Source organism: Amphimedon queenslandica, unplaced genomic scaffold (assembly GCF_000090795.2).
Source record: "Amphimedon queenslandica unplaced genomic scaffold, v1.1 AMPQUscaffold_13510, whole genome shotgun sequence".
In the NCBI taxonomy this organism is placed as follows: Eukaryota; Metazoa; Porifera; class Demospongiae; order Haplosclerida; family Niphatidae; genus Amphimedon; species Amphimedon queenslandica.
In genome coordinates, this window is record NW_003546254.1 from 66,432 (window position 1) to 91,481 (window position 25,050).

General features: G+C 38.6%; 4 protein-coding genes across 5 annotated transcripts; 2 read left to right on the forward strand and 2 right to left on the reverse strand.

Moving 5' to 3' along the window:
• Positions 1-9,374: 9,374 nt before the first annotated feature.
• LOC109590135 (uncharacterized) lies at positions 9,375-12,060 on the forward strand. Of its 2 annotated transcripts, XM_020006073.1 has the most exons (6): positions 9,375-10,132; positions 10,187-10,237; positions 10,807-11,091; positions 11,294-11,512; positions 11,576-11,653; positions 11,912-12,060. In XM_020006073.1, the coding sequence occupies exons 1-4, from the start codon at positions 9,448-9,450 to the stop codon at positions 11,374-11,376; spliced, it is 1,104 nt and encodes a 367-aa protein (XP_019861632.1). In that variant the 5' UTR covers positions 9,375-9,447; the 3' UTR covers positions 11,377-11,512; positions 11,576-11,653; positions 11,912-12,060. The 2 variants fall into 2 exon arrangements, with proteins under 2 accessions (XP_019861632.1, XP_019861626.1); XM_020006067.1 differs by having other exon boundaries at positions 11,294-11,653.
• A 356-nt stretch (positions 12,061-12,416) lies between these two features.
• LOC100637493 (B9 domain-containing protein 2-like) lies at positions 12,417-13,762 on the reverse strand. The gene is made up of 5 exons (XM_011411323.2): positions 13,527-13,762; positions 13,216-13,249; positions 13,004-13,093; positions 12,845-12,943; positions 12,417-12,711 (listed from the first exon to the last, which is right to left on the reverse strand). Exons 1-5 carry the CDS (start codon positions 13,674-13,676, stop codon positions 12,554-12,556), a joined length of 531 nt encoding a protein of 176 aa, XP_011409625.1. The 5' UTR covers positions 13,677-13,762; the 3' UTR covers positions 12,417-12,553.
• Positions 13,763-13,884: 122 nt separating this feature from the next.
• On the forward strand, positions 13,885-19,265 carry LOC100637618 (hormonally up-regulated neu tumor-associated kinase homolog). The gene is made up of 12 exons (XM_003383463.3): positions 13,885-14,428; positions 14,763-15,061; positions 15,598-15,656; positions 15,882-16,011; positions 16,148-16,293; positions 16,401-16,555; positions 16,834-16,973; positions 17,068-17,177; positions 17,274-17,365; positions 17,530-18,125; positions 18,333-18,822; positions 18,977-19,265. Exons 1-12 carry the CDS (start codon positions 14,195-14,197, stop codon positions 19,124-19,126), a joined length of 2,601 nt encoding a protein of 866 aa, XP_003383511.2. The 5' UTR covers positions 13,885-14,194; the 3' UTR covers positions 19,127-19,265.
• Positions 19,266-19,774: 509 nt separating this feature from the next.
• LOC105316444 (uncharacterized) lies at positions 19,775-24,984 on the reverse strand. The gene is made up of 3 exons (XM_011411333.2): positions 24,799-24,984; positions 23,399-23,768; positions 19,775-22,361 (listed from the first exon to the last, which is right to left on the reverse strand). The coding sequence occupies exons 1-3, from the start codon at positions 24,809-24,811 to the stop codon at positions 19,967-19,969; spliced, it is 2,778 nt and encodes a 925-aa protein (XP_011409635.2). The 5' UTR covers positions 24,812-24,984; the 3' UTR covers positions 19,775-19,966.
• Between the last annotated feature and the right edge of the window lie 66 nt (positions 24,985-25,050).

Genomic DNA, 25,050 nt, shown 5'->3' on the forward strand with positions numbered 1-25,050 from the left:
GTGATGTCTCGGTGATCGTGGGTATCGTTAAAGTGGGCGTGGTCTGTCCAGGAAGAAGTTTATTGTTTCTGTACCATTGGTACTGAAGCTCCTCCCCTTCCGCTGATATACTTAATGAGACTTTACTGTTGAATGGAGCGTATAATGACTGAGGATGTTCCAGTATCACTGGGGGATTGGATACACCTAATATGATATAAAATAGCTTATAGATACATGTATATTCACTAATTTATTATTAAAGGTATATTGTACATCAGCCTGTGCCCTTTACATACATGCAGATGTACATGTATCTGGGATACATGTACACAATACTAAACATGCAGATGTACATTACAAATGATTACATGTATCTCTATTGCTAATACATGTACATACACGTAAATAGAGCTACTAATTCCTAATTTGAGAATACAAATAATGCACATCTTCATTACCTCCTCCTCCTATTGCTGAAGCACTGGACTCAATATGAGGGACTGATATCATGAAACCTTCCATCCTCAGTGAGTCCTCAAGTAAGGAGACTGTCGGACGATAAGTAAGCACCTTCCACTTCTTTAGTATCTGAAATACTTGATCTTCAACTGTACTGTAATTTAACCTAAAAAACACAAAGTTCATTTGTGAGTCATAAATACACACACACAGTACAATAGAATGGTGGTAAGATATTATCCAGGAAAGCAGTGGGATCATTGTTAGTAAATCCTAATAAATCTTAGTAATACATGTAGTTGAATATAATTTTATACACAGAAGTTTATGTAAACACAGGAAATTGATAAAGGGAGTAAGGGGCATTTTATTTGAGGGGTTATTTCGGAGCCAATTTTTGGAAAAACCATGGGCTACCCATAGCCTTTGCTTTTTTCAAAAGCTTGCTTGTTTTTAAAAATGCTCATAACTTGAAAATTATTTATCGGAATCAGCTCAAACTTTCTACACAGCATAAAGACATCAATGTGTATCAGAAAATGTAATAAAAATTTGGGGTGATTTTGGAGCCATTTCTTGGAAAAAAACCATGGGCTATAGCCTTGGGTATTTTTCAAATTTTTGACATTTTTTTAATGGCCGTAACTTAAAAAATTGAAGTCGGAATCACTTCAAACTTTCTACATAGCATAAGGACATCAATATGTATCAGAAAATGTAATAAAAAATTGGGGTGATTTCGGAGCCATTTCTTGGAAAAAACCATGGGCTATAGCCTTGGGTATTTTTCAGAATTTTGACGTATTCTTAAAATGGCTGTAACTTGAAAATTATTTGTCGGAAACAGCTCATACTTCCTACATAGCATAAGGACATCAATATGTATCGAAAAGTGTAATAAAAATTGGAGGTGATTTTGGAGCCAATATTTAGCCTTTGACCAAATTTTATAGCAATTAACGTTAAAAAAATTCATAAAAATCAAATCTTGATCAGAATCAGTTCAAAAAATTTCTACACAACAAAAAAAAGCATGTAAAGCATATGCATCAGAAAAAAAATTATAAAAATCCTCTCCTAGCCATTTCTGATGAAATACAATGAGCTATAGTCCCTAGTCTTGGACCAAATAACAAACAAATCCACACACGCTACCACCTGCCCAGCAGAAAATAAACACATGACTCATGCCCATAATTAATATATGCATGTATGTATGCATATATACACACAGTCAATCCAACAACAAAATATTTTACCCAAAAACAATCAAGATAACCAAAACAAGAAGCAAATACAAAACAGCATATATGTACATGCACATGTACATACATTGTATATGTACATGCACATGCACATACATTGTATATGTACATGCACATTGTATTAGGTAGAGGGTAAAGCTTTTGTGTAAGGGAAGACAACATAAAAATACCACAAAAATGTACTAGACTACATTTTAAATGATTAAAAACATCATGCACTCGTTACCTGATGCTGGAGAGCTCGAATTTCGAGACGCTAAGACAAAAAGCGATTCTCTCGATGCTGTAGGTTGAGTTGCTCTGTCGTTTTAGTTGACTCTTTAGCTGGCCAGTGACTATCTTTAGCGCTGGCTCTGTCACAAGCTCGTCTTTTTGGTCTCCCTCCATTAGGGGAGAGTCAGAAGGGAATAAAGGAGGAGAGGAGTGCTGGGTGGTGAGATGCTTGCGTGGTGAAGAGGGGGCAGTGTAAGATGGAGGGAATGCAATTTCGTGATCTTCAAGATCATCAACACCTATACATGGGCACAAAGGAATGAGAATAAATTATAATTACATACGGGTATAAAATTCCATGGGATATTTAATTTCACGGATTTCATGGGTGACTTCTTAACCACAAAAATTATTAATACCATGGAAATGCTCACTGTGCATGCACAGGATGTGAAAATCTATGACTTCAAGTGCACGTGCAAAAATGCGAAATCTAACCCCTTTGAAATTAAACAACTAAGAACTACTGACTAAAACATGAAATTTTATACTCTTGAAATTTACTACCCGTATGGGATATATGTGTAGAATGCAATATAATCTACAACTACAGTTTGAGAGAGAGAGAGAGAGAGAAAGAGAGAGAGAGAAGTAAAGTAAATAAAGAAGTGACAAGATTAGAAGAGAGAGGCAGACATTTTAAGTCACTAACTAAGCTGAGAGTCAGAAGAGCTCCTTTGTGACTTAGTGAGCAACCTAACATCAATCTCCCCACTGAGAACACTCCCCCATTCATTCCTAATAGAGCACATGTACTTCCCCTCATCCCTCACAGTCACACGAGGTACAACCAGCTCACAACCGCTAAAATGAGGCAACTCAACTTCGTTTTTGAACCAGCGATAAGTCGGCTCGGGCGTGCCTTGAACAGTGAGTTTTAGGTGGAGGCGGGCTCCAATTAGAATAGTCATGCTAGGAGGCGGTTGCTCGATGATGAGAGGTGGAGAGGGTGAGGTGTGAATGGCTGGAACCTCTGAAATAAAATAAAAATAAATAAATAATAAAAAAGTACATGTAAATAATGCAATACTTTCCGTAAAGTACATGTACATGTACATGTAACAGGAAAGAGAGGATGGGAGAGAAAGAGGGAGAGAGAGAGGGGGGGGGTGTAGGGAGAGAAGACATGCAGTGTTTGTGTACATAATATAAAACTGAAGGTCACTAACATACAACAGTTTATCATTTAATTAGTCTCAGATACTTTCAACTAGGCTCACAAACCCTTCCCATTGTTATCAAATCGCCACCTCTTGTTTGTGCTTTACTATACAAACGTACAAATCAAACACAAACACGTCTTCCTTCCTACGCTTACTACTGTAAACAACACATGCTCCTGTACGTGCACAATCACACATAACTATACATGTGCATGTGCGTAGCATGTGCATGTACATATGTACATTGCGTAGTAGGACATAGTTGCAGATTCCCATTCTGTGTACATAATGTAATTGTATATGCATTTGTATGGTACCATGTATACTCCAATGTATATGTAGTCCATTATTGAATAAGACTGTATAATTGTATCTTATACAATGTACATATATATGTTGGTGTTATTTGAATGCTGTTTATTATTATCTTAAGGTCAAAGGGCAAGTAATAATATGATTTTAAAAGCTAAGAGGATTCTTAGGATATAAGGAGATGTACTAGTAAATGTTGCAGAAGCTGTGTAAACTGGCCAGAGTTAGATCATTATTTATTCAAACACTAACCAGTCCAATTGGATCCATGACTCTCTCCCTCTCTCTCTTTCTGACACATCTAAACAAACTATGACTTATTATATCACTTTTAGTAGCACATCACTCCTCACCCCCTCCCCTCCTCTTCTCTCCCTTCACACAAGAAAACTTCAGAGGGGAGAGAGAGGGGGGGGAGAGAGGGGGGGAGAGAGGGGAGAGAGGGGGGGGGGAGAGAGAGAGGGGAGAGTGTGTGTGTGTGTGTGTGTGTGCGCGCGTGTGTGTGTGTACATGTACATGTATGTGTGACATATTTATTGTGTGTGTGTGTGTGTGTGTGTGCGTGTGTGTGTGTGAGGGAGAGAACTGCCCAGTACAGTGGAATGCTTGTTACTACTAATACTATCAAATTATTCACGTTATATCGAATTTAAAAAAATTTCCCCACTGTAATTACACATACAAATCTTGTACACGTACATACACTAACACAAAGGAGTATCCATGTACTGCAATGTCGCCATATTTGTACTAAATCAGTATCAAATAAATACATACATGTATGTACATTTTATAAATAGTACATACAATAATGATTAGTATTACACAACCAATGCAATAGACATAGGAGTACATGTATGTGTACACATATAAATGTACGTTACACAATTAGATGTCAGTGATCTGTATCTAAGCGTACACAATGTGTCTACAGGTGGATAGAGATACATAAACACTTTCAATTCAGGTTTCATAATCACAACAAACAATAAACGAGCGAATCAGTTCGGCAAAAACACAAATATACGTGTACATGCACGTACTGAAGCAAGGAAACACATACACAGTCTTTGTATACACATGTAAGATAAGAGAATTATACTATCTTTTATGTACAATTGTACCACATACTTTCTCTTTCAAAAAAATAACTATAATGTATTTTTAATCAAGACGGCTCACTTGTACTTTCAACTTACACGTCACACGTACACGTACTAGCTGATACCGGACGATAAATACTAGACATGTAATTTCATTATACTGAACTCCTCTTTAAAGCAAATTAACAATGTGATTATTATAATCGAACATGCTGAACTGTATAATTAGCTGATAATGACGCATAATTACAATGTACATATATGTATGACTGACCTCACGTACAGAGGACATATATGTACGTACATGTACATGTACACGTATATTACACATGTGATGTACATGAAATAAATGTACGTAGATGTACGTGTAGACTGACCTTCGTCGTCCATACAGACGTAGGCCTGTCTCGACTTCCTCTGAGTGATGCCACTGCTATCAGAGACAATACAAAAATAGAAGCCCATATCTTCCTCAAGAGCCACTCTCCTAACGAGAGAACTGGCCACTTCACCAATTAAAGGCTCCTCATCCTTGAACCACTGGTACATGGGACTCTCGCTTGAGTGTAAAACCCTTGCCTCGCACACCAACTCAAAACTGTTAACGCTAGGAGTAATCATGACGTCCTCCGGGTGAGATATTATATCAATGTAGGGTGTTCCCCTACTGTGAGGGCCGGAGGAGGAATTATGAGGGAGTGTGGAGCGGATTGCTAATGAGTGGGTGGAGTTTAGAGGCGTGGCCAAAGCAATGGGCCGATGATTGATGGTAGTTGGTGGAGATGAGTCTGAATGAGGCTCTGAAGGACTGTCGAGTGGCATGGCTAGAGGAGAAGGTGCTTTTGGAGCGAGTGACTGTGACCAGCTTAAGGTAGACCAGTCATAGCTCCTACCCCGAGCTGAAGTCAACCTGGTTTGAGGGTACGAAACTGTAGACGTTAAATCCCTTTTCCTCTCGTCATGGTAACTGCCCGACCTGTCGTCGTGGTGATTGTTGCCAAGGTGGTTACGGAAATGCGACGAGGACGAGTGCCCAGAGTTGGTCCGGAGGAGAGAGGGCGTGGTCACAGGCGGGTGGTACGTATAATATGGCTGACGTGGTCTCGTGTAATTTGTTTGGTGGGTGTGGTAGCTTTGAGTGAGGCGATCCTGCGAGGACTTGTCTCCGCCCATTTTCCTACCTCCGTGATCAGTAGCATCGTCGTACGACTCGTAAAAAGACATCCCCATCAGCGAACGAGAGTTGAGGCCCTGAACGTGATATGAGGCTCCTTCGACTGATGGTTGGGGCTCGGGTAAACCACGTGAAATGTATCGGTGCGACATTTTGTGGGGAGAGAAATGGTTTGTGGGTCCAGGCCCTTCTCCTCTTGTGGGATAAGAATGATAATATGATAAACTGCCACTCATTATACTGGAGAGGGAGAGAGGGGGGGAGAGAGAGAGAGAGAGAGAGAGAGAGGGGAGAGAGAGAGAGAGAGAGAGAGGGGGGGGGGAGAGAGAGAGAGAGAGAGAGAGAGAGAGAGAGAGAGAGAGAGGGAGAGAGAGAGAGAGAGAGGGAGAGAGAGAGAGAGAGAGAGAGAGAGAGAGAGAGAGAGAGAGAGAGAGAGAGAGAGAGAGAGAGAGAGAGAGAGAGAGAGAGAGGGAGAGAGAGGGAGTGTGTGTGTGTGTGTGAGAGAGAGAGAGAGAGGGAGATAAAAGACAATTGTAACTTTAGTACTGATAGCAATAAATGGCTTTGTGTACTATTACACAATAGAAGCTACATGTTACACAATCATGGGATGACAGTTGCATGTAGCACAATTAAATTTGCAATACGATAACCATCCTAATGTTTGTAAATCATAGTACACCACAAAATAGATCCTCTCCCTAAATCATTGTGTGAAATAACAGCACATGCTGAACCACTCTGTGCAATATCATGACTCTGCTGATAATAACAATAAAGACAAAATGAGCTAATCTACATTACTATAGTATCAATAGAAAAGATGAACATGCAAAATAAAGATTGTCTGGGACTTGTGGTTTGTATCAATTACATTTTGTTGACAGACTTGTATGATAACTATATTAAAGTCATAAACAACTGAAATTAAGGTAAGGCGCATTTGTATACAGTAACAACTAATAACTTTAACTGTATATGTACATAAGCATGTCTACGTGGTACTTAACAATAACACAACACACACTCAGTGAGAGATAGAAAAACTCTATAAAAGAACATCTCTTTGAATGGAGCCGCAGTGGATGAAGCTGTATGAAATTCACAGACAGTTAGAACACAAACAAAAATAAACACAGACAAGAAGGTTAGCTTAAATCAACTTTTATAAGACCAGAGGGCAGGCTAGGGGAAGAAAGATGAAGTTTAAGGGAGAAGACAAAACGAGTGATCAAATGATTAGCAAAACAAAGAAAGAAGCAACAGATAAAGTACCAGTCACCGAGAAGACAAACAAAACACAGAGGAAGAGGGGGAGAGAGAGGGGGGAGAGAGAGAGGGGGGAGAGGGAGTAGAGGAAGGACCATTTTATCATAAGTCTCATTATAAATTTGCAATTTGTTTCTGGTGGCGATAACACTCTTGGCACCATCAGCTGTTAGCAAATGATTTCATATTAATAGAAAGCCACAAATAAAAGCACTACACAAACACACACACACCCTGACCAAACTCAACCATAAACAGTGCCCACACTAATGACTACTATAACTGGAACTTAGTGATTTTCAATGGATTTCATGTAATACAATACATCATACAGTCAAGCCTGCTTTTGTGGTTATGGAGACTCTAAAATAAGGATGAGGTAGCAGTCCCAATACAATATAAATGCGTATTAATGAACCTCTGAAATAAGGACACGTCCTTAATCAGGAGCTGGGGGTATTATTGGGTCCCAATGTTTCCAGAATAGACAGCTAGGTTTGACTGTAGCTTCAATGTTATACTATTATTACTGTTAAAGGGATTAAACAATGTTAAGTGCTTGCTTCCTCTGCCAAAGGGAGGGGATGATAAACCCTTTCTCTTTCCTTTTAGAAGAGGTGCCTGCAAACTGAAAAACATTCCACTTCTCATTTTCACTTTTATTCTTTTATTATCATATCCAGCCCTCATATCATCACCACCAATCATGAGCTTATTTGCATTATTAATGAAATGCTATTACTGCCATAAAAATTCCCATTATGACTATTAAATTAGATTATTAACACTGAAAGCAGTTCCATTAGAAGAGGAGGAGAACTAAACTACATGTGCTTGCGCTTTTAAAAATTCCCTTCTTGAAATGAAGGAAGTTAAGAAATACATGTAAATTCTGTTCAAACTACATGCAACAAAGATGTGAGGTTATCATGAAACAATTACAAGGAAATAATGAAACAATGACATGAAACATGCATCATTGACACATCACGTCACGTGTGCATGTATCTGATACATTCCCATGCATACACCTATACACATGAAAGACACACCCTAATATTATCAACATTCAACAGAGACAGAAAGTCTGACATGTGTGTAAAGTACACAGTTCATAAAGTACACAGTACGTCTTATGTCACGAAGTATACATCAAATTTTATACACAGTGCATGCATACGGTACTGTACGTACATGTACACATTATATTGAACTTGATGTAGCGATCATTTTAATGGAGTTTAACTAATGATGCAAAGTATAATATTATGATCTTAATGTGTATACTAGCAAGTGAAAAACTACACACAAGACTGAGTACATATACAAATCCAATAGCCAGATACACACACATATATATAATACATACAGTACAGGAGATTAGATGCACATAATACACACATACCAAGGTAAAGTGATGGAGGTTTTACTTTCACAAGGAAAATGGCTACAATAACAAAACACAAACACGTGCATAAAGACACATTTAAAATGAAAACTAACTCTATGCTGGCCTTTATCAAACCTTTGACAGTAGAATATCAATGGATCAATGCATTTACAAGGATCAAAATATAACCTAGTGCCTATAAGCAAAAGTATATTTTCGTGCATGTTTATGTACATGCTGCGAGATCGAAACTACATGTAACTGCGATCGAAACTAATACAATTATACACAAACATTGATAGAAGGAGGAAAAGAGGGTAAGAAAGAGAAGAGGAGGAATGGAGAGTGAGAAAAATACAAAGAAAAATGATAAAGAGAGGAGATCATACATGTAAGAGAAGGAAGGTATGAGGAACCAGGGAAACAGTTTTGCTACTTAACAACACGCAATGTAATCAAAGGTAACTTTGTGGTGTTAATTTTCGACACACATGTAGCTTTGTTGCAGGAAATATATATAAGTGTTATATTTTTGACTGCTGACTTTTGTGATGTACAAAGTTGACTAGTTACTATTACAGTTAAGAAATATGATACTTATTTAAAAGTTTAAATAGTTAAAAAGGTCAAAAGAGACAATTTAAAGCTTAAGATTCATAAAGAAAGTACATATTTTTATACATAACGTTACCTAAATCAGTCACTTGTTCTTATCTTGACTTGAGTTTAAAACGGGCAAACTTGCCTCTGTATCAAAGGATAATAGAGACGCCAGTAAATAGTATAAAACCAGGTCACGGCTAACCTTCTCTTCTTCCTACTGATTCCAAAAGGGAGGGAGATTGAAAGAAAACCAAGAGACAGAAAACATGCAGGATGACATGCCCATATGGGATTTCCCTCCAATCCCCGCCCATTGCGCCCAAACCAATAATTTTTACGCGATAATTAAACAAGATCACGTGATCCCTAGCTCAGCTACGCCAGATCTCAGAAAGTTCAAACTTCGAAACTTTTAAACCATAACCATTATAAATAAACCATACCCAAACCATTTATGATGGCTACCAACATAGATACTACTCCACCTGGTCGTGATCAGCAAAAGACTGGAGCTGCCTCTATCCCTTCATTTGGAAGCAAGTTAGATCTTCTAGTGGAGAATATAAAGAAATGCAAAGAGAAGGTCTTTCAAGCATTAAATGACGAGAACATCAAAGAAATCAAGAGAAGCTTGCACGATCTGCTCACTGCATCTAAAAACACGCAAGAAGAAGCATCCCTCATAGTAGATTTCCTGAGTTTTCCCACTAGAAAACTAGAAGAGAATCAATTGATGCCAGCTGAAGAAGAAACCACAATGACACTTCCAGCTGCAGTCACTGAAGTATCAGGTCTTGTTAAAATACTTGAAGAAATAGTGCAACTTTTACAGGGAGTCTTGGACGAAAACTTACAGTACATACTAAAGAACTCAAAACTACAAAAAGGTTCCATAAAAAGTAGTACACTTCAACGTGAGATACTATTAATATTAAATTATTTGACATCTTTCCTGTCAAAAGATCTGAGAGATTATTCATCTGCAGTGAAGAATATGACAAGCTGCAGTGATTTCCTCGTGATTGCTGCCACTGACAAAAAAGATATTTCTTCTTGTGCACCAATGCTTGATGCAAAAGAGGCAGGCTCAGCAATCAAATTAAGTTCAATGATTGCACAGCAAAAGTCACCCAGTAAAAGTAAGCCAATTTTAATTAATGCTGCACAGGTCTGTCTATGTAATCTACATGTAGCTAGAGAAGATTCGAGTTCACATGCTGCAGCAATAGATGACATTTGGCAAGGTACTACATGTACATGTAAATGCTGTATACTTCATTTAATTTTGGGAACAGAAAAAATGCAAAAATATAATATGCAGTGATATTACATTAATAGTTTGATTATGTGTTAATAACATTATGAGAACAATAATATAAGCTACATGTAGATACATGTACATTAACATGGGGCAAAGTACTCTTTAAAGCATTCCAAATACTTTGCAAATTCCCAGTATGAGTATACAAGTACTTCAATAGAGTATTTAAGAAGTACTTTCAGCAAATGTACATAAAAATGCTATGTATGTGAACTAACTGTTAGGTTCCATCCAATAAACATTAGTTTAGAGCTGTACAAAAAGTCGTTTAACAGCATCGCTGCATTGGGTTATTAGAAGTGCACTGATATAGCATAAATTTTGCTAACTTCACAAGTCTACACCTTCACTTGTTAACTCAACCTTAGGTCTTGTAAAAATGTTTCAAGGTACTTGAAAGTACTTTGATATCTTTTCTGTAGAGGAAAAGTACCCAAGTACTCGCCTCATGTCTGATTTGTTCTACCAGTATTTATAATTTTTGATTTCTAGAAAGCCCATCTCATCGTGAATTAATGGACCTTCTCTCTTGCATATCACATGAATGGTCAATGCTTGGCATCTGCCTAGAGCTGGACCAGAATGCTCTTAGCTCCTTACAACAAAGGCAGTCCTCTAGCAAAGAGAAACTCTCAAAGGTGCTACATAAATGGAAGATACAGCAGAATAAAAGTGCTCCTTACACATGGCAAACTATTAAAAATGCTGTGTGTGGACCTATCTTACAAAACAGAAGAGTTGGGAGAGAAATAGAAGAGTATTTGGCAAAGAAAAATGGTGAGATTTACTGCATTGAAAATCTAAAATTTTGTATAGCATCCTCTCCAGCTCTTTCTCCACCACCACTAATAATGCTTGTCCTTGCTTTGTCATAGCATGAAAAATTATTTTAGCCCAAATAAAATTTCCTTAACAACAAAACTTTCAATGGTTTTCAAAATTCTCAAATTTTGCTATAAACTACTATAATTTCTTATAGCATCAGCTACTCCACACAATAATAATGAAGTCATTGCTGTTGATGAACAAGTACAAACATCACTGGAGCAAATACTTGGTTAGCTACAATAAATTATTACCATATAGCGCTTTAATTTTGTGGAGCTAAAATTTCTTATAGCATCAGCTACTCCACACAATAATAATGAAGTCATTGCTGTTGATGAACAAGTACAAACATCACTGGAGCAAATACTTGGTTAGCTACAATAAATTATTACCATATAGCGCTTTAATTTTGTGGAGCTAAAATTTCTTATAGCATCAGCTACTCCACACAATAATAATGAAGTCATTGCTGTTGATGAACAAGTACAAACATCACTGGAGCAAATACCTGGTTAGCTACAATAAATTATTACCATATAGCACTTTAATTTTGCGGAGCTAAAATTTTGCGGACTTATAAAAATCAATTTTCTGCAGAAATAACTTTTGGGGATTCGCAATGTTTGTGCCACACCTTTGATGGCAATTGAATATTTAGTGGATCTTTAATTTTGCAGTTGCATGCTAACCCATGAAATCAGCAAAATTTTTGCTCCTCGAAATTAAAGCGCTATACGGTATAACAAAATACTTCCAATACTGCATGCAGATAAAGACTTGATACAGTACAGTAGACTCATGAAAGACAAAGACCTCAATAGTCTCTGTGGCTATCTTGGCTTCTCTGACAAAACACTCCAAGAGATTAAAGAAAAGAATAAGAAAGAAACTGTGCAGTCGTATAATTTGCTTAAAAAATGGAGAGAGGAAAATCCGCAAGCTACAAAGCAAACATTAATTGATATATTTGAGTGCCTTGACTCTTGAGTTTATTGATGATAATAATTCGTTCAAAATTAACAATAAAATTCTCATCAAAAATGACTAGGATAGAATTACAATTTATGATTTACACATGTAAAGCTGCTCAAAAATCTGGTGAAAGGCAGGGTCTTTAGCCAAATTTTGCCAATAATGATTAGGAAAGAATTCTCCATTTCTATTACATTTTCTAATACATATACATGTTCTAATGTTATGTAGAGAGTTTCAGTTGACTCTGATTAAATTATATATTTTTAGAAACTGTTAAAATAGCCCCAAATTTGCAACTAGTGTGGTGGTGTCCATCAATGAGTGCACATTATATAATCAATTAAAACAAAATTAATAAATTAAATGTGTAACTTAAACATGGACTGTATGTACATCTATCTACTTAAAAATATTAAAAAATTCATAAAATAAAATACTAACTAGTCTCTACTCCAAATTTTTCAAAGTTTCTAATAATTATGCCCAATTTTAGTCTTACCCTCCCCGAAGACTCAGTTCTAAGTCTTAGCCTGTCTTCAGAGGAATGGACAAGAGACTCTTGAGAGAGTTCTGGTCCGCCACCCATAAAGAATGCTACAAGTAATAAAAATCACAATGGTTACAATGCAAGCAAAAAGCAAAAGTAATATAGATGCTAATTTTTAATACATTTTACAAAATATAATACATTAATAATACATTTATTTTCGTAATAGCTTAATCTTACATGTTACTTGGTCCATGAATGAGCCAACTGGCTTCCATATTACGCAGTCTACCTCGTGATTCCCTGGAACAGTTGGGACATGAATGAACCCGTATCCATCTACAAAACATACACGTGCAACATTACTATTATAGTGCCCTTTGTTGTGCTTTAATTTACAGAGCTCATTTCGACCAAAGATGTCCTCGTGCCAGACTTGAAAGTGAAGCTTCGGCCAACCTTGCAGACCCTGACAAGATAAATGAAGATCTAAAGGAGAGAGAGAGAAAGAGAAGAGAGAGAGGGACAGAGAAAGGAGAGATGGAGAGAAGAGATTCTTTTAAGTCACTAACATACATGTACATGTTAGAAAAACGTGTATCCTTACATACCAATTGGATGAGACCACTTTGCAAATGTTCCATCCTACATAATAATAGATTATCAATAATTAAAACATAATTGGTGTTAGAAAAAAAGGCAAATTTAGTAGTTTACTAAGTTAGGCTTCACAACATGTATGTATAGTACAAGTAGGGGTATGTAATTACATGCCAATACAACATGTATGACAACAATTGATCCTCGAAAAATGACACTTTTTGATTCTGCATTTTTCCCAATTACCAAAAAGCTCAAATTACATACATGATGGTGTGTTTAACTTTGTTTGGGTTCAAATTATAATATGCTCATAACTTGCCTTTGGATGATCTACTTGTGTTTGTCCCTCACTCTTTCCCTCGATAACATTCCAGTTACTACCATGGGCCAGTCCCCACTTGCAGAACAGATCACAGGAATGGAAATCGTATCCCCCAACCAACTGGCCTATTACATGTAGTTCCGCCATTTTATTAGTGTTTTTCAACAACAATTTTTCTAAAGTCGCCTAGCAACCAACTGATAATTAGAACAGTAAGAATTACGGTATCAAAAGGGTGGGGCTGGAGCTGCATATACGGGGGCGTTGCTAGCTGCTGGCAGCGTCAAGTTACATGCTTGATTTTACTTTCTCTTGAATAATCAATTCAAGAGTTTGTTTGGAAATAAGAATGCAGTGAGAAACTGCTGCTGCCAGAAAATTAGAGCAAAATAAAACTCACTGACTAGAGAATTGCAAATAGCCTAGTACTATCTACTGCTTCTGAAGTGAGAGCTGCACATAATAGGCGAAGAGGTGGTGCTAATTGACCTATTTGCTAAATACCCATTGAGCTATTCCTACCTCCTCATTCTCACTTCATCAAGGTGTCACCTTAGCGACCAGCCCGAGAGCAGAAAAGAGAAGGATTAAACCGTTTCGCATCTCATTCGAGGAGCCAGTAAACTTCTTTCAAGACAGTCTGTGTTGAAACAGAAACTAAAAATATGAGCTCTAATGATCAAGGAACAACTAGGGAGGAATCCGGCGGGCCACCAGAGGAAAGAACGACAGGAGCAACAGCTGGTCACAGACCCGCATCAGCTCACTCCAGCCAAAGCAGTGGCTCGAGCTCAAAGCATGTCAAATGCATTGGAAGATACGTACTGATAGGCCATTCCCTGGGAAAAGGGAATTTTGCAAGAGTTGAAGCTGCTGCGCATACATTAACAAGAGCTAAGGTACATCAATTTTATTTCCTATGGCCTTGCATATAATTGTATATGGCCTGGGACTGTTTCTATTCACAACTCCTTTATTTACATAAGCTATAGCCAGATCAATTTGAAGAATGTAAATACAACTGTGACAGCATCACTGCCCATGCATGCACTTATATGTGTATAAACACCATGCAACCAATTATGAACTACAGTGACTTATACCCAATACAATGCATGCAAACTATAGCAAGCATACACTGTTGTATGTCATAGTTTGTGTAAACAGTGATTATTAGTGTTCATAATGCACACTGAAAATGAATTAAGATTTATCTCCTCCCTCTTGCTGCAGGTTGCCATTAAGATAATTGAAACGGACAAGATAAAGGAGGAATACGTCCGTAAGAACCTACTCCGTGAAGCACAGCTCATGAGACGCTTGCGACATCCCAATATTATCCGACTGTACGAAACTATGAAAACCAACAACTTGTACTGCCTTGTAACTGAGGTAGCTGAGGGTGGAGAGCTACTCTCTTTTGTTCGTAACGATTTTAAAGAAAAGCGACTACCAGAAGCTACCACTAGGCCATTCATAAGACAGTTGACATCAGCTCTTTATTACTTGCATGGAAATGGGATTGTGCATAGGTGAGGCATTTTCTTTTTTCCTTTGTTCACATAACAACGATCAGTCTCCAACAGTGAAAATTATTGCGATATATAAATATTACAAGTATATTATTTTTATTAATGGTGTGTTGATGTGGCTAGGTGTTACATTTCTCACTTAGACAAAATCAGCACGTCATTTATGGAAGAGTGTAAATCATGTTCCATGCACAGGACCTAGAACACACTGAGTGTGTATGTGTGTGTGCTACTAGTCCCTCAGTGTGTGTGGCCCTGCAGCAGTCAGTTCATATCATGCTAACATATCACTTTACACCAAATCAATGAATACTGACAGCCTAGTTCATTAACCTTGAGGAAAAGCCAGTAAAGGAAGGCATAAGACCATGAATATGATAAACTGAGAATGCTGTAGAGTTATGAATGTCATAGACCTCACTCAGTTAACTTGTGCTATAGGCTAGAGTACATATGAAATAATCTTAATAGTAATATGATGTTGCATTAAAGTTAACTAGAAAGGGGATTATCTTTTTTATTTTTTTATACACTAGGGACCTTAAAATGGAAAACATTTTGCTTGACAAAAAGAAGAGATATGTAAAGATTGTTGGTGAGTCTATCCTGCCTGTTGATTGTGCTAAATGTGCAATGAGCCTAAATGGGAGCATTATATTCTCCACTACCATGAATGGAACTCTGTTAATAAGTGTCATGAAGAGTGTTTTTGTGTGCAAATATTTGTTTGTGCTCTGAGCTTTGTTGTGAGTGAAAGAGACAGCTAATTATGCAATAGGGAGTGAAGACAGTTCAAGAAAGTGTATCTTTTTTGTTGTAGATTTTGGTTTAAGCAATGCACAGAAGGCAGGAGCATTGTTGCAGACACACTGTGGCAGTCCAGAATATGCAGCACCAGAATTATTCATTCCTGGTAGACATTATGGGCCTGAAGTGGATGTATGGAGCTTGTAAGGAAGAAATGGACACACATGCATACATACAGCATAATCATTAATTCTTTTAGAAATTCATGCATTGAGCATAATCATTTTTATAACAATGCACAATAGTGTGAAATAATGGCATACTTTTTGCTCTTTTTAGAGGTGTCAATATGTATGCAATGCTGGTTGGTAAGCTGCCATTTCGATCTCCAAGACAAGGAACAAAGAAACGACAGAAATTACTAGAGCAGATTAGTGCAGGAATAACTGAGCACCATGAAAAAGAAATGGAGCACCTTTCAACGAGTGAGAGAGAAAAAGAGAGAAAAGAAAGAATAACCAATAAGAAATTAATTTTGCTAATATGAAAAACTTACATGGTTCTAAAAGTTACCTTGCACGTTATATTTTAGGTGCTGTAAATCTAATATGTCATTTACTGCAACCAAACTCTTCCAGAAGAGCATCACTTGATGACGTCATGCATCATCCATGGACAACAAAAGATGGAGCTCACCAGCTCATTCCTTATGAATATACTCCACCAGACCCTATCACACAAAACCTGGTATGACTCTAAACAAAATCCTTTGCACTTTAGTAAAGACAACTTATTGCCATTAATTTCCAAGTTCATTATAGAGTTTTGTCGTTATTTTGGTGCTAAGTGAAGTGCTAATACCGTTAATGTGTAATTAAAATAATATTTATTAATAAGACTTAGCTGCTTCCCTAGCTAATGACTCCCTCTTCCCTTATGTGGTCGCTTAGTCAATTCTACCTTTTCCTTTAGCCTTTCTCCATTCTAATATTGATCTTTAACTTGTTGCATGCACTCATGTATAGGTCATTGAACTAATGCAGAAAGTTTTAGGCGAGACACCAAGTCAGATAAAGGAAACAGTTAAAAGGGACCGGTGTGATTGGCTGGCAGCAATATACAACTTACTTATGGATCAACCAGAAGGAAGAAATGTTCTCCAAAGGTCAGTTCAAAATTATGCATGCTACACCAAAGCAGTCAATGGTACTACAAAGGATAAAGTAATTCTATTTTTTAATGTATTTATTATTCTTTAGAATGATCACAGCAGATCCAATTGATAAGTTAGTTAGCTCTTCTGACCATCAAACTATTGCAGAGCATCTCTCTCTATCACAAGGATATGGCCATAGCCAGCATAGTCAAGGTACTATTAAAAAATTTTAACTTCATGTATAATACTCTGCATTTATCGTAATATGTATATATGCATAGTCTAATAATTATTTTTCTACTCTTGCAGAGCACAATGATGCCACAGGTATATTAAACAAGCCTAGTTTCTCAATGAAGCACCTCAGAAGTAAAGATGATGACCAACAGGCTCATAGCAGGGTAATGATTGATTGCAATTATTTTTAAAAAATCAATTTTGTCCTTGAACATTTGTTACATACAACATTTATATTCTTATTGCCAGTAAAATGGCAAATGAAATACATGTACAAGCAATAATTAACACAGGAAATAACATGTTTTTCCATATTTAATCTTAATAGGCCGAATATGATATTTTAAGCAAGGCACCAGACAGACGTAAGCATCTAACAGTCGATCACAAACCCCTCGGACAATTACGTAATGTCCACAGCGCCTTCTACCAATCTTTGTTTTCAAACCACACCCATCATGCCAGTGGGAGGAGACTAAACAATGATCTAAGTCCACATCATCACGTCGATATGGGCGGGGTCACAAAAAGACACACCTCCCACCATCACGATGAGTTTTACATGGGAATGGGTGGACTGGAACCGCCTCCAAGACCCCACTCTAGAATGTCTGCCCCCGAGCCACTTCCAATCCCGTTTCAAAAATCAATGCTAAACAAGAGCCTCTACAACTACGCCCCCTCATCTAACGAGCAGCTGCCATCAGAAAGTCCCCCACCCACAATCCTAACTCCAGATAATATGCATCAAGAGAACAGCCCACGGACTGGGAAGGGTCTTGCTCCTACCATCACTACTTCTTCCTCGAGGAGACGCTCGGCCGGAAACTTGAAACCTTTAATGAGGAAAACCCTCTCGGCCTCAGTTGACACACACCTGGAGCAAGGAGGAGGTGGAGGGGCTACTTCTTGGAAAGGGAAAAAGTAAGTAAAAGTGATAGTGACTTACATTGACCAGTTATATACGTGAGAATGAGAAGTACATTGTGCACTCTACTGATATTATTATACACATGTACATGCAGATTATGCATACAATTAATGACACAATTAATACACAATTATTAACTGATCAGCTCCTGTTAACTCATTGGAGTATTGTGTATTCTTTTTCTCCTTACTTTCACATAGTCAAATTGGTCCCGTAAGGCGAATGAGTTATGAAGCCCCTCCTGTTGGTTGGTCCAGCCAATCTCAATTTTCAGGCAGTCAGAGGTCCATCTCTCGAAATGGACCTGCAGACATACAGTCTCTGATGGCCGACCCTAATCAGAAATTCTTGCTCGAACCTCCAAGCGCTCATGGAATGAAATCGGAGAGCATGGAACTCAAATCTGAGCTGTTTGCTATGAAAAAGGAAGTCGTGGGGGCTCCTGGTTCTAAAACAGATATGAGCGCCGAGGGACTCGACAATGACGGAACAGAGCAGGAGAGAGGGAGATCTGTATATAGGAGTTCGTCAGCTAAAAATCAACCACGTCTATTGTCACAAATACCAGAGTTTTCTGCTTCAGCTAAGCACATTGGTATAGGAGGAGGGGAAGGAGGTAGTGAACATGTTAATGGACTTAGGATTGATGTGCCCACTCATCGTGAGCTGCCGTCAATAAAAACAGTCAAGGTGACAGATAATGTGTGAAACTTTTGTGCAATTATAAAAGCTTAACTAGAGTGTGTGTGTCAATTACATTTAATACAAATGCATTGAAAAACTGTACATGATTTACATAAAAAATATCGACTGTGTACTATTTATGCTTTTATTATGTTGTTAGGGTGAAAAAATATCGCCTGGATCAAGGAAGAAGACTTTTAATTTATTTGGTGCTTTAAGAATAAAGACGGCAGGATCTGGAGGGAGGAGTGAAGACAGGGCATCACTGACAACGCAGGGTTCCACCCCATCCTCATCTGATGTAGTATAACCTAGCGAACCCTCTTCAATCAAATAAATACATTAAAGGGAAATTTTTTTTCTTAAACGAGAGAACTAATAATTTTATTTGTTTGCTTGTCTGTGTTATAATATTGCCTTTTTTGAATTTCAAAATTAATTTTAATAAATTGAACAGATAATCAGAAGCAGGGTGTATTTTAAATGCAATGGTATAGGAGGTATTCCATCAAAAATGGTTTGGAGACAATTCTCCATTTTATAATTTTTTTGATGCGTATACATGTACTTATGTTTTGTATATACTTTGAGCTGATTTTGAACAAAATTGGATTTTTTTTTCATATTTCAGAGGTGTTCAAAATCTTGTCAATGACCTTGTACTATGGTCTCAGGCCAAATTTTGCCACCAAAATATGTGACTTTTCCATTTTAATAATTTTTTCTGATGCATGTACGTACATAATATGTCCTTACGTTGTTGTGAAAATTTGAACGGATTCCGATCAAATTTAGATTCGTTACAAATTTTTAAAGTTGCTTCAGAATATTACTTACGCAAATATTGAAGACTGAAAGCAAAAGCTATCAGTGTAAACACATTGAATAAGTATAAACAAGCACTCAGACTAAACTGTAAAATCAAAGCTGATTTTGGCTCCAATTACAATAACAGTGATCTGCTTCATACACAAGTTATATAAGCCAAAGATTAAATATAAAATTAAGTATTAATAATCATTATGATACATGTCAAATCAAGTGAACTGAATGAATGCAATAAAGAGTCACATAATTATACAACAACAACAACAACAACACAACAACATAAATAACAACAACAACAAAATAATAATAATTATAGTGTACTTCATACAAGGGTATCTCCTCCCATTACTCCGACATCAGAGTTAACAGAAGGCTGCCATCTTTTGTCCTTTCTCCCTCTCTCTTCTCCCCGACCACACCCATCATTAGACTCCACCCCTAACACTGGGCGTGGCTCGTTGACCTCGCTACCGGTTGGAGGAACAGAAAACCCAGTGTCACTTTTATCGGAGCTAAAAACACCAGAGGAACAAGCCGAAGTTCTTCCTCTCCTTCCTGCTCCACAATCACTAGACTCGTCACAGGTTGTGGATACTCTAGCAGACGAGCGAGAAGAGGGTCTCCTCATGTGGGTGGGGCTTGCTCCGCTCGTATAAAGCTGAGTAAACTCTACCATTGGGTCCCCGGAATGAAGCGGATTGCTGGAACCAGAGCGCCTCTTTCTTGGAGCACAGCCACTGCTACTCCTACAGGACGAATAAGGACTCTGCTTAGGAGTGGCATTAGCTGATCTAGAATAGGCGGGGTAGCCACACCCACTACCTTCGGACGAATGTACATCTGGACTTAAACTCCGATGGCGATATCTCTTTACTCCTATTCCCGCCCCGGGCTCTAAATAGAATCTAGTCTCAAGCTGTGAGGAGCTTCGAACGGGATAAGATGGATTCAATGAGGAAGAAGAAGCAGCCATGCTAGTATTGACAGTCGGGGTTGGTGGAGTAACATACATAAAGGAGGAATAAGGAGAAGGAAGGAGTGAGCCAGACCCTCTCCTCTCTTTAGCAATCCTCCCCCTGCCTCTCCCCCTCTCTCCTCTCCCCCTCCCAGGACTATCAGCAGAGCTAACGTGAAGGATAGGAAGAGGTGATGACCACTTTCTACCTCCATCAAGGGCCCCAGGCTCCTCCCCAATAGGAGATGGTAGATTAATATTAGAAGACAGCTGCAAGTCAGGATGGACTATCATTGAGTGTCTCTGCTTACCGTTAAAGTTACTGTACTTGCTCTTGTTTAAAGATGCTCCTGGTAGTAGTTGAGAGTCGGAGCCACGACGAGGTAATGGGGTGGACCGTGGGTCACTGGCGTTGGTTACAAGTGGTAACATTCGTCTCGGTAAATTCTCTGTCTTAGTCTTGACCGGCCATCTTTTCTCCTCTCCCTCTCTCAGGCTCCCTCGTGAAGGAGCTCTGTATGGAGAGACTCTCTTGATATTCTCCAAAGACAAAGCGCCAGTGTGGGGCACGCCCACGTGATGAAAAGGCAGCGAGTATGGGTTTTCTTCTCCTCCCCCACTGCCCCCATATAAGGAAGTGTTCCGTGGTATTTCGACTGCCGACGAGAAGTGATTGTTAAGTTGTAGCGATGGCCTAACGTGCGTTGGCGTACCACCGGTACTTCTGTTGATATTATTCATAGAGGAAGAACCAGCTCTGTGAGGAGTAGAGGGATAAAAGCCATTTTGATTTGGTGTCCTTCTACCAGTGACTGGTCTCTCCTCTCCCTCGATATCCCCTCCACTGCTCCTCTCCTCATCTCTGGGGTTATCCCTTCTCCTCTCACCATCAAGTGGTAGGTCCACGTTACCAAGATGAAGCTCTCCTTTGTCTGAGAAACAAGGACAACACTCGCATGACTTTGGACAACCGATGCAAAGGAAGCAATCCTCCGTCCTGCTCGGGTGCCAGGCAGCATAATAAAGGAACATGAAGGCCACGCCCAGTCCGTAGGAACTGACGGAGAGAGCAAAAACCCATGGGGAAAGCGAAAGGTTTGGATAAGCGACATAGAAGAGAGCTGAGAGGAGCAAGGTCTCTACTGCTGTTAGTAAGTGATAAACGATTATACGTACCATTGTGGAGCCGTCACGGACGTTAAAGTAAATGAATAAAAATATAAAAGAGACCACACCCACAAACGGGAGCTCTAGAAGGTAACGCTTCTTTGGGGGCGTGGTGCTAAGATCCCCGCAGAAATTTGTCCTCTCGGCTAGCGTCCAAATAATTGCCGCTCCCCAGTGGACCCCAACGACCACGGCTACGTACGGACCGTAGGCAACTGCAAATAATACCATGGCAAATATTCGTGATGGAATGACGAATAAATGCCAAAGGAAAGTGACAATGTAGGCAGGTATGACGACCCTTCTCCTCTCGGCATGAAGTCTATCTGATAATATATACACCAGGAGAGTTAATAATAACGATACAGCTGATGATACGACCGAAGCAAATACAATTAGTAGAGGAGATAGGACTAACTGAAGAGTAAAGTTTGAGTCTATTATTGCCATTAGGATGGTGTAGAGTTGGACTGAGAGGAGAGGAGCGGAAACGAGGAAACCATGTAGGAAACGAAGGAGAGAGGAATCCCGTTGTAACGTAATGACGTCATAGACTTTAGACCTCGTGATATGTAGATAAATGAGTTGACCGTACCTAGAGAAAGGAAGAGAGAGAGAGAGAGAGAGAGAGAGAGAGGAAGCATCCATTACCACATCAAAACTCATAACAACCACGTACAACCTAACTATGTTCTCAGAAACAAACGTCAACAATCATTAACTGCCCGCAACCAATAAACACACAGAAATTAAACTACAACAACAAAACGCAATGAACATCCTCATTACAAACACATAGGCTATAGAGATTATATGCTAAAGGTGCACTTCGTGATAAAAACATAATCACATTTGCTGAAAACTAACTGAGAAGTGTCTTTGCTTTGTTTGTACACACAAGCCACTAACAACAAATACTATCAAATCTCCATCTTTATTTCTTTTTGTCCCATTCACTTGTTGTCCCTTGCTCTTCATCTATCCCTCTTCTTGCAATGTCTGCACTTTTCCTAATTCACATTTCCTTGTTTTATTATTCTATGTATCCCCTCTATTCTCCTCTCTATCTCCTGTACAATAATAACAGTGTGCTGTGATACAGAGCATTTTCAACTTTCAATCAACAGTGTTGTTGACATGAGCTATACATGTGTCAAGCAAATGATATACAAATAGGACTACACAATACACATTCTCCCAATGGCAGAGTATAATGAGACTACACACTATCTAATGTGCTTACGTGTGCATAGATAGAATGAGCGGGAGTAATCTAAATACAATACATGTACATTGTATGACTCATAATCAATACTGAGTATAAGATAGAGTAGATAAGGCTTAGTTCTAGTGTCATTTGCTACACTACAATATACAAGCAAAGCACTTTTCTGTTTTTTCCCTTCACTTCACACCCTACACTCTCTCTCCTTATAAAGCTAATAATACATCAATCCCCACAGTACAAATATGGCAGAATAAGCCTACTTAGCCTAGTACTAGGGATGCATGAATTATACTATATGTATCAATACTTATAAAGGATCACACACCCACACACTTAATGAGTTGTAAGGTCACCCTTTCATTAATAATGTACTGTACATAATAAAGATACCGTAGTCCTCCTACCTGTACAGCTGGCCCATACATATGAGGTGAGAGAATATCGATGAGGTCCCAATGAGTCTCTTGTACATCTTTAGCTCCTGGTCGTCGGGGTGTGCCTCCCTTAGCAACCTGTATAGTCTGTCTTGATCATAATACCATATAAGGGATACAAGTGCCAGGACAAATGTGGGTATCAAAATAGCAGCTGCGACAACGCCAAACTGAGCATATTGGCCATCTTGATAGTATAGTGCTGCGGACCATGAGCCAAACAGCAGCTCCAGTGAGTAGAATATGAGGGAAAGGATCCAGTAAAGTACGGAGAGACACGTTGTAGAGAAGAGTAGACACTTTTGACAGGATGAAGATGGAGTGGATGCTACGCTAGCATCTGAAAGTTAAAAGGAGAGAGGGGGAGGGAGAGATGGGAGAGAGGGAGAGGGAGAGAGAGAGAGGGAGGGAGAGAGAGAGGGAGAGAGAGGAGAAAAGAAGGGAGAGAGAGGAGAAAAGAAGGGAGAGAGAGGAGAAAAGAAGGGAGAGAGAGGAGAAAAGAAGGGAGATAGAAAGAAAAGGAGATAAGGAGAGAGACAGACAAGAGAGGAAAGAGAGAGACGGTGATAATGTGAATCCAGACATTTGATACTCAATAAAGCATGCAGACATGAATGAGATTAAAAATGATACATACACAGTACACACGCTCTAATGAGATTCAAAGTCATAATAAGATTCATTCAACAGTCAGTAGCATCAGTGCATCACTTGAAAATTAAATAAATGAGATTCATTATCATAATGCTAAATTTGATATGCATCTCCTTCTCTCACTCTCCCCCCTCCCCCCTCTCTCTCTAGCAATGAGATTTTCTAGTAATCAACTGTAATGATCAACATTCTACTGTCATTCCCTTGATAATACAACAGCAAATTAATCGCATTTCTTCAGTCCCTCATATAGCTCATAGTTCCATTCACACTAATCACTATGATAATAATAATTACCCACATCATGCACTATCACACTAGACTGTACTATGATGGTTGAATAAGTTCTCAGGGTTGGTCTCCCACCACAAAACACCATGTAAGCTGTCACTACTAGTGAGAAGCCCAAACTGAATGTAAACACTAACCCACTATATACTAGGAGGATGTGTATATATATTGCATATGAGTCTGTACTTACATGTACATATACATGCATGTACATGTACACATACATGCATGTACATGTACAGTTTACAATATAAATAATTATTTTAAAAATTAAACTGAATGTTGCAATAGAGATGCATGCGTTATTATTGATATCATTATGCATGATGCTAGCAATTATTTAAAGCCTGTAGGCTAAAATCTCTCTCTTTGTACAAAGAAAAGTGTTTCAAAGAACGGGACAAGTAGCCACAAGAACAACTCACCGCCATCCTCCATTGTAGCTTTGAATGCAGGGACGTCTCTCTTTTGCTAATAGCAGCTTATGCTTCCGAACAGCTCCTGTATAATTTTAAAATTCTTCTGTTCTTTAATCCAGTAATTCTACAAGTTTGCATCACTTCACTCTTTCTATTCTCTGGTCTACTGCTGTTTGCTATAAATGCGACAAAGCCCAGGTGTGTGGGCGGAGCTTAAGAGAATGCTCAACCAATCAGATTCATTCACTCACGTGTAGT

Bases quoted from the DNA above. Each gene is read 5' to 3' on its own strand.
- LOC100637493 (XM_011411323.2), bottom strand. From the start codon at position 13,676: ATGGCGGAACTACATGTAATAGGCCAGTTGGTTGGGGGATACGATTTC. The intron at 13,250-13,526 runs GCAAGTTATGAG...ATTATTATGTAG, and splicing joins CACAAGTAGATCATCCAAAG to GATGGAACATTTGCAAAGTG. The intron at 12,944-13,003 runs GTAAATTAAAGC...TATGTTTTGTAG, and splicing joins CTTTGGTCGAAATGAGCTCT to ATGGATACGGGTTCATTCAT.
- LOC105316444 (XM_011411333.2), bottom strand. The intron at 22,362-23,398 runs GTAGGAGGACTA...TCCTTTCTCTAG, and splicing joins TGTATGGGCCAGCTGTACAG to GTACGGTCAACTCATTTATC.
- LOC109590135 (XM_020006067.1), top strand. From the start codon at position 9,448: ATGATGGCTACCAACATAGATACTACTCCACCTGGTCGTGATCAGCAA. The intron at 10,238-10,806 runs GTACTACATGTA...TTTGATTTCTAG, and splicing joins AATAGATGACATTTGGCAAG to AAAGCCCATCTCATCGTGAA. The intron at 11,092-11,293 runs GTGAGATTTACT...AATTTCTTATAG, and splicing joins GTATTTGGCAAAGAAAAATG to CATCAGCTACTCCACACAAT.
- LOC100637618 (XM_003383463.3), top strand. From the start codon at position 14,195: ATGAGCTCTAATGATCAAGGAACAACTAGGGAGGAATCCGGCGGGCCA. The intron at 15,657-15,881 runs GTGAGTCTATCC...TTTTTGTTGTAG, and splicing joins GAGATATGTAAAGATTGTTG to ATTTTGGTTTAAGCAATGCA. The intron at 17,178-17,273 runs GTACTATTAAAA...CTACTCTTGCAG, and splicing joins CCATAGCCAGCATAGTCAAG to AGCACAATGATGCCACAGGT.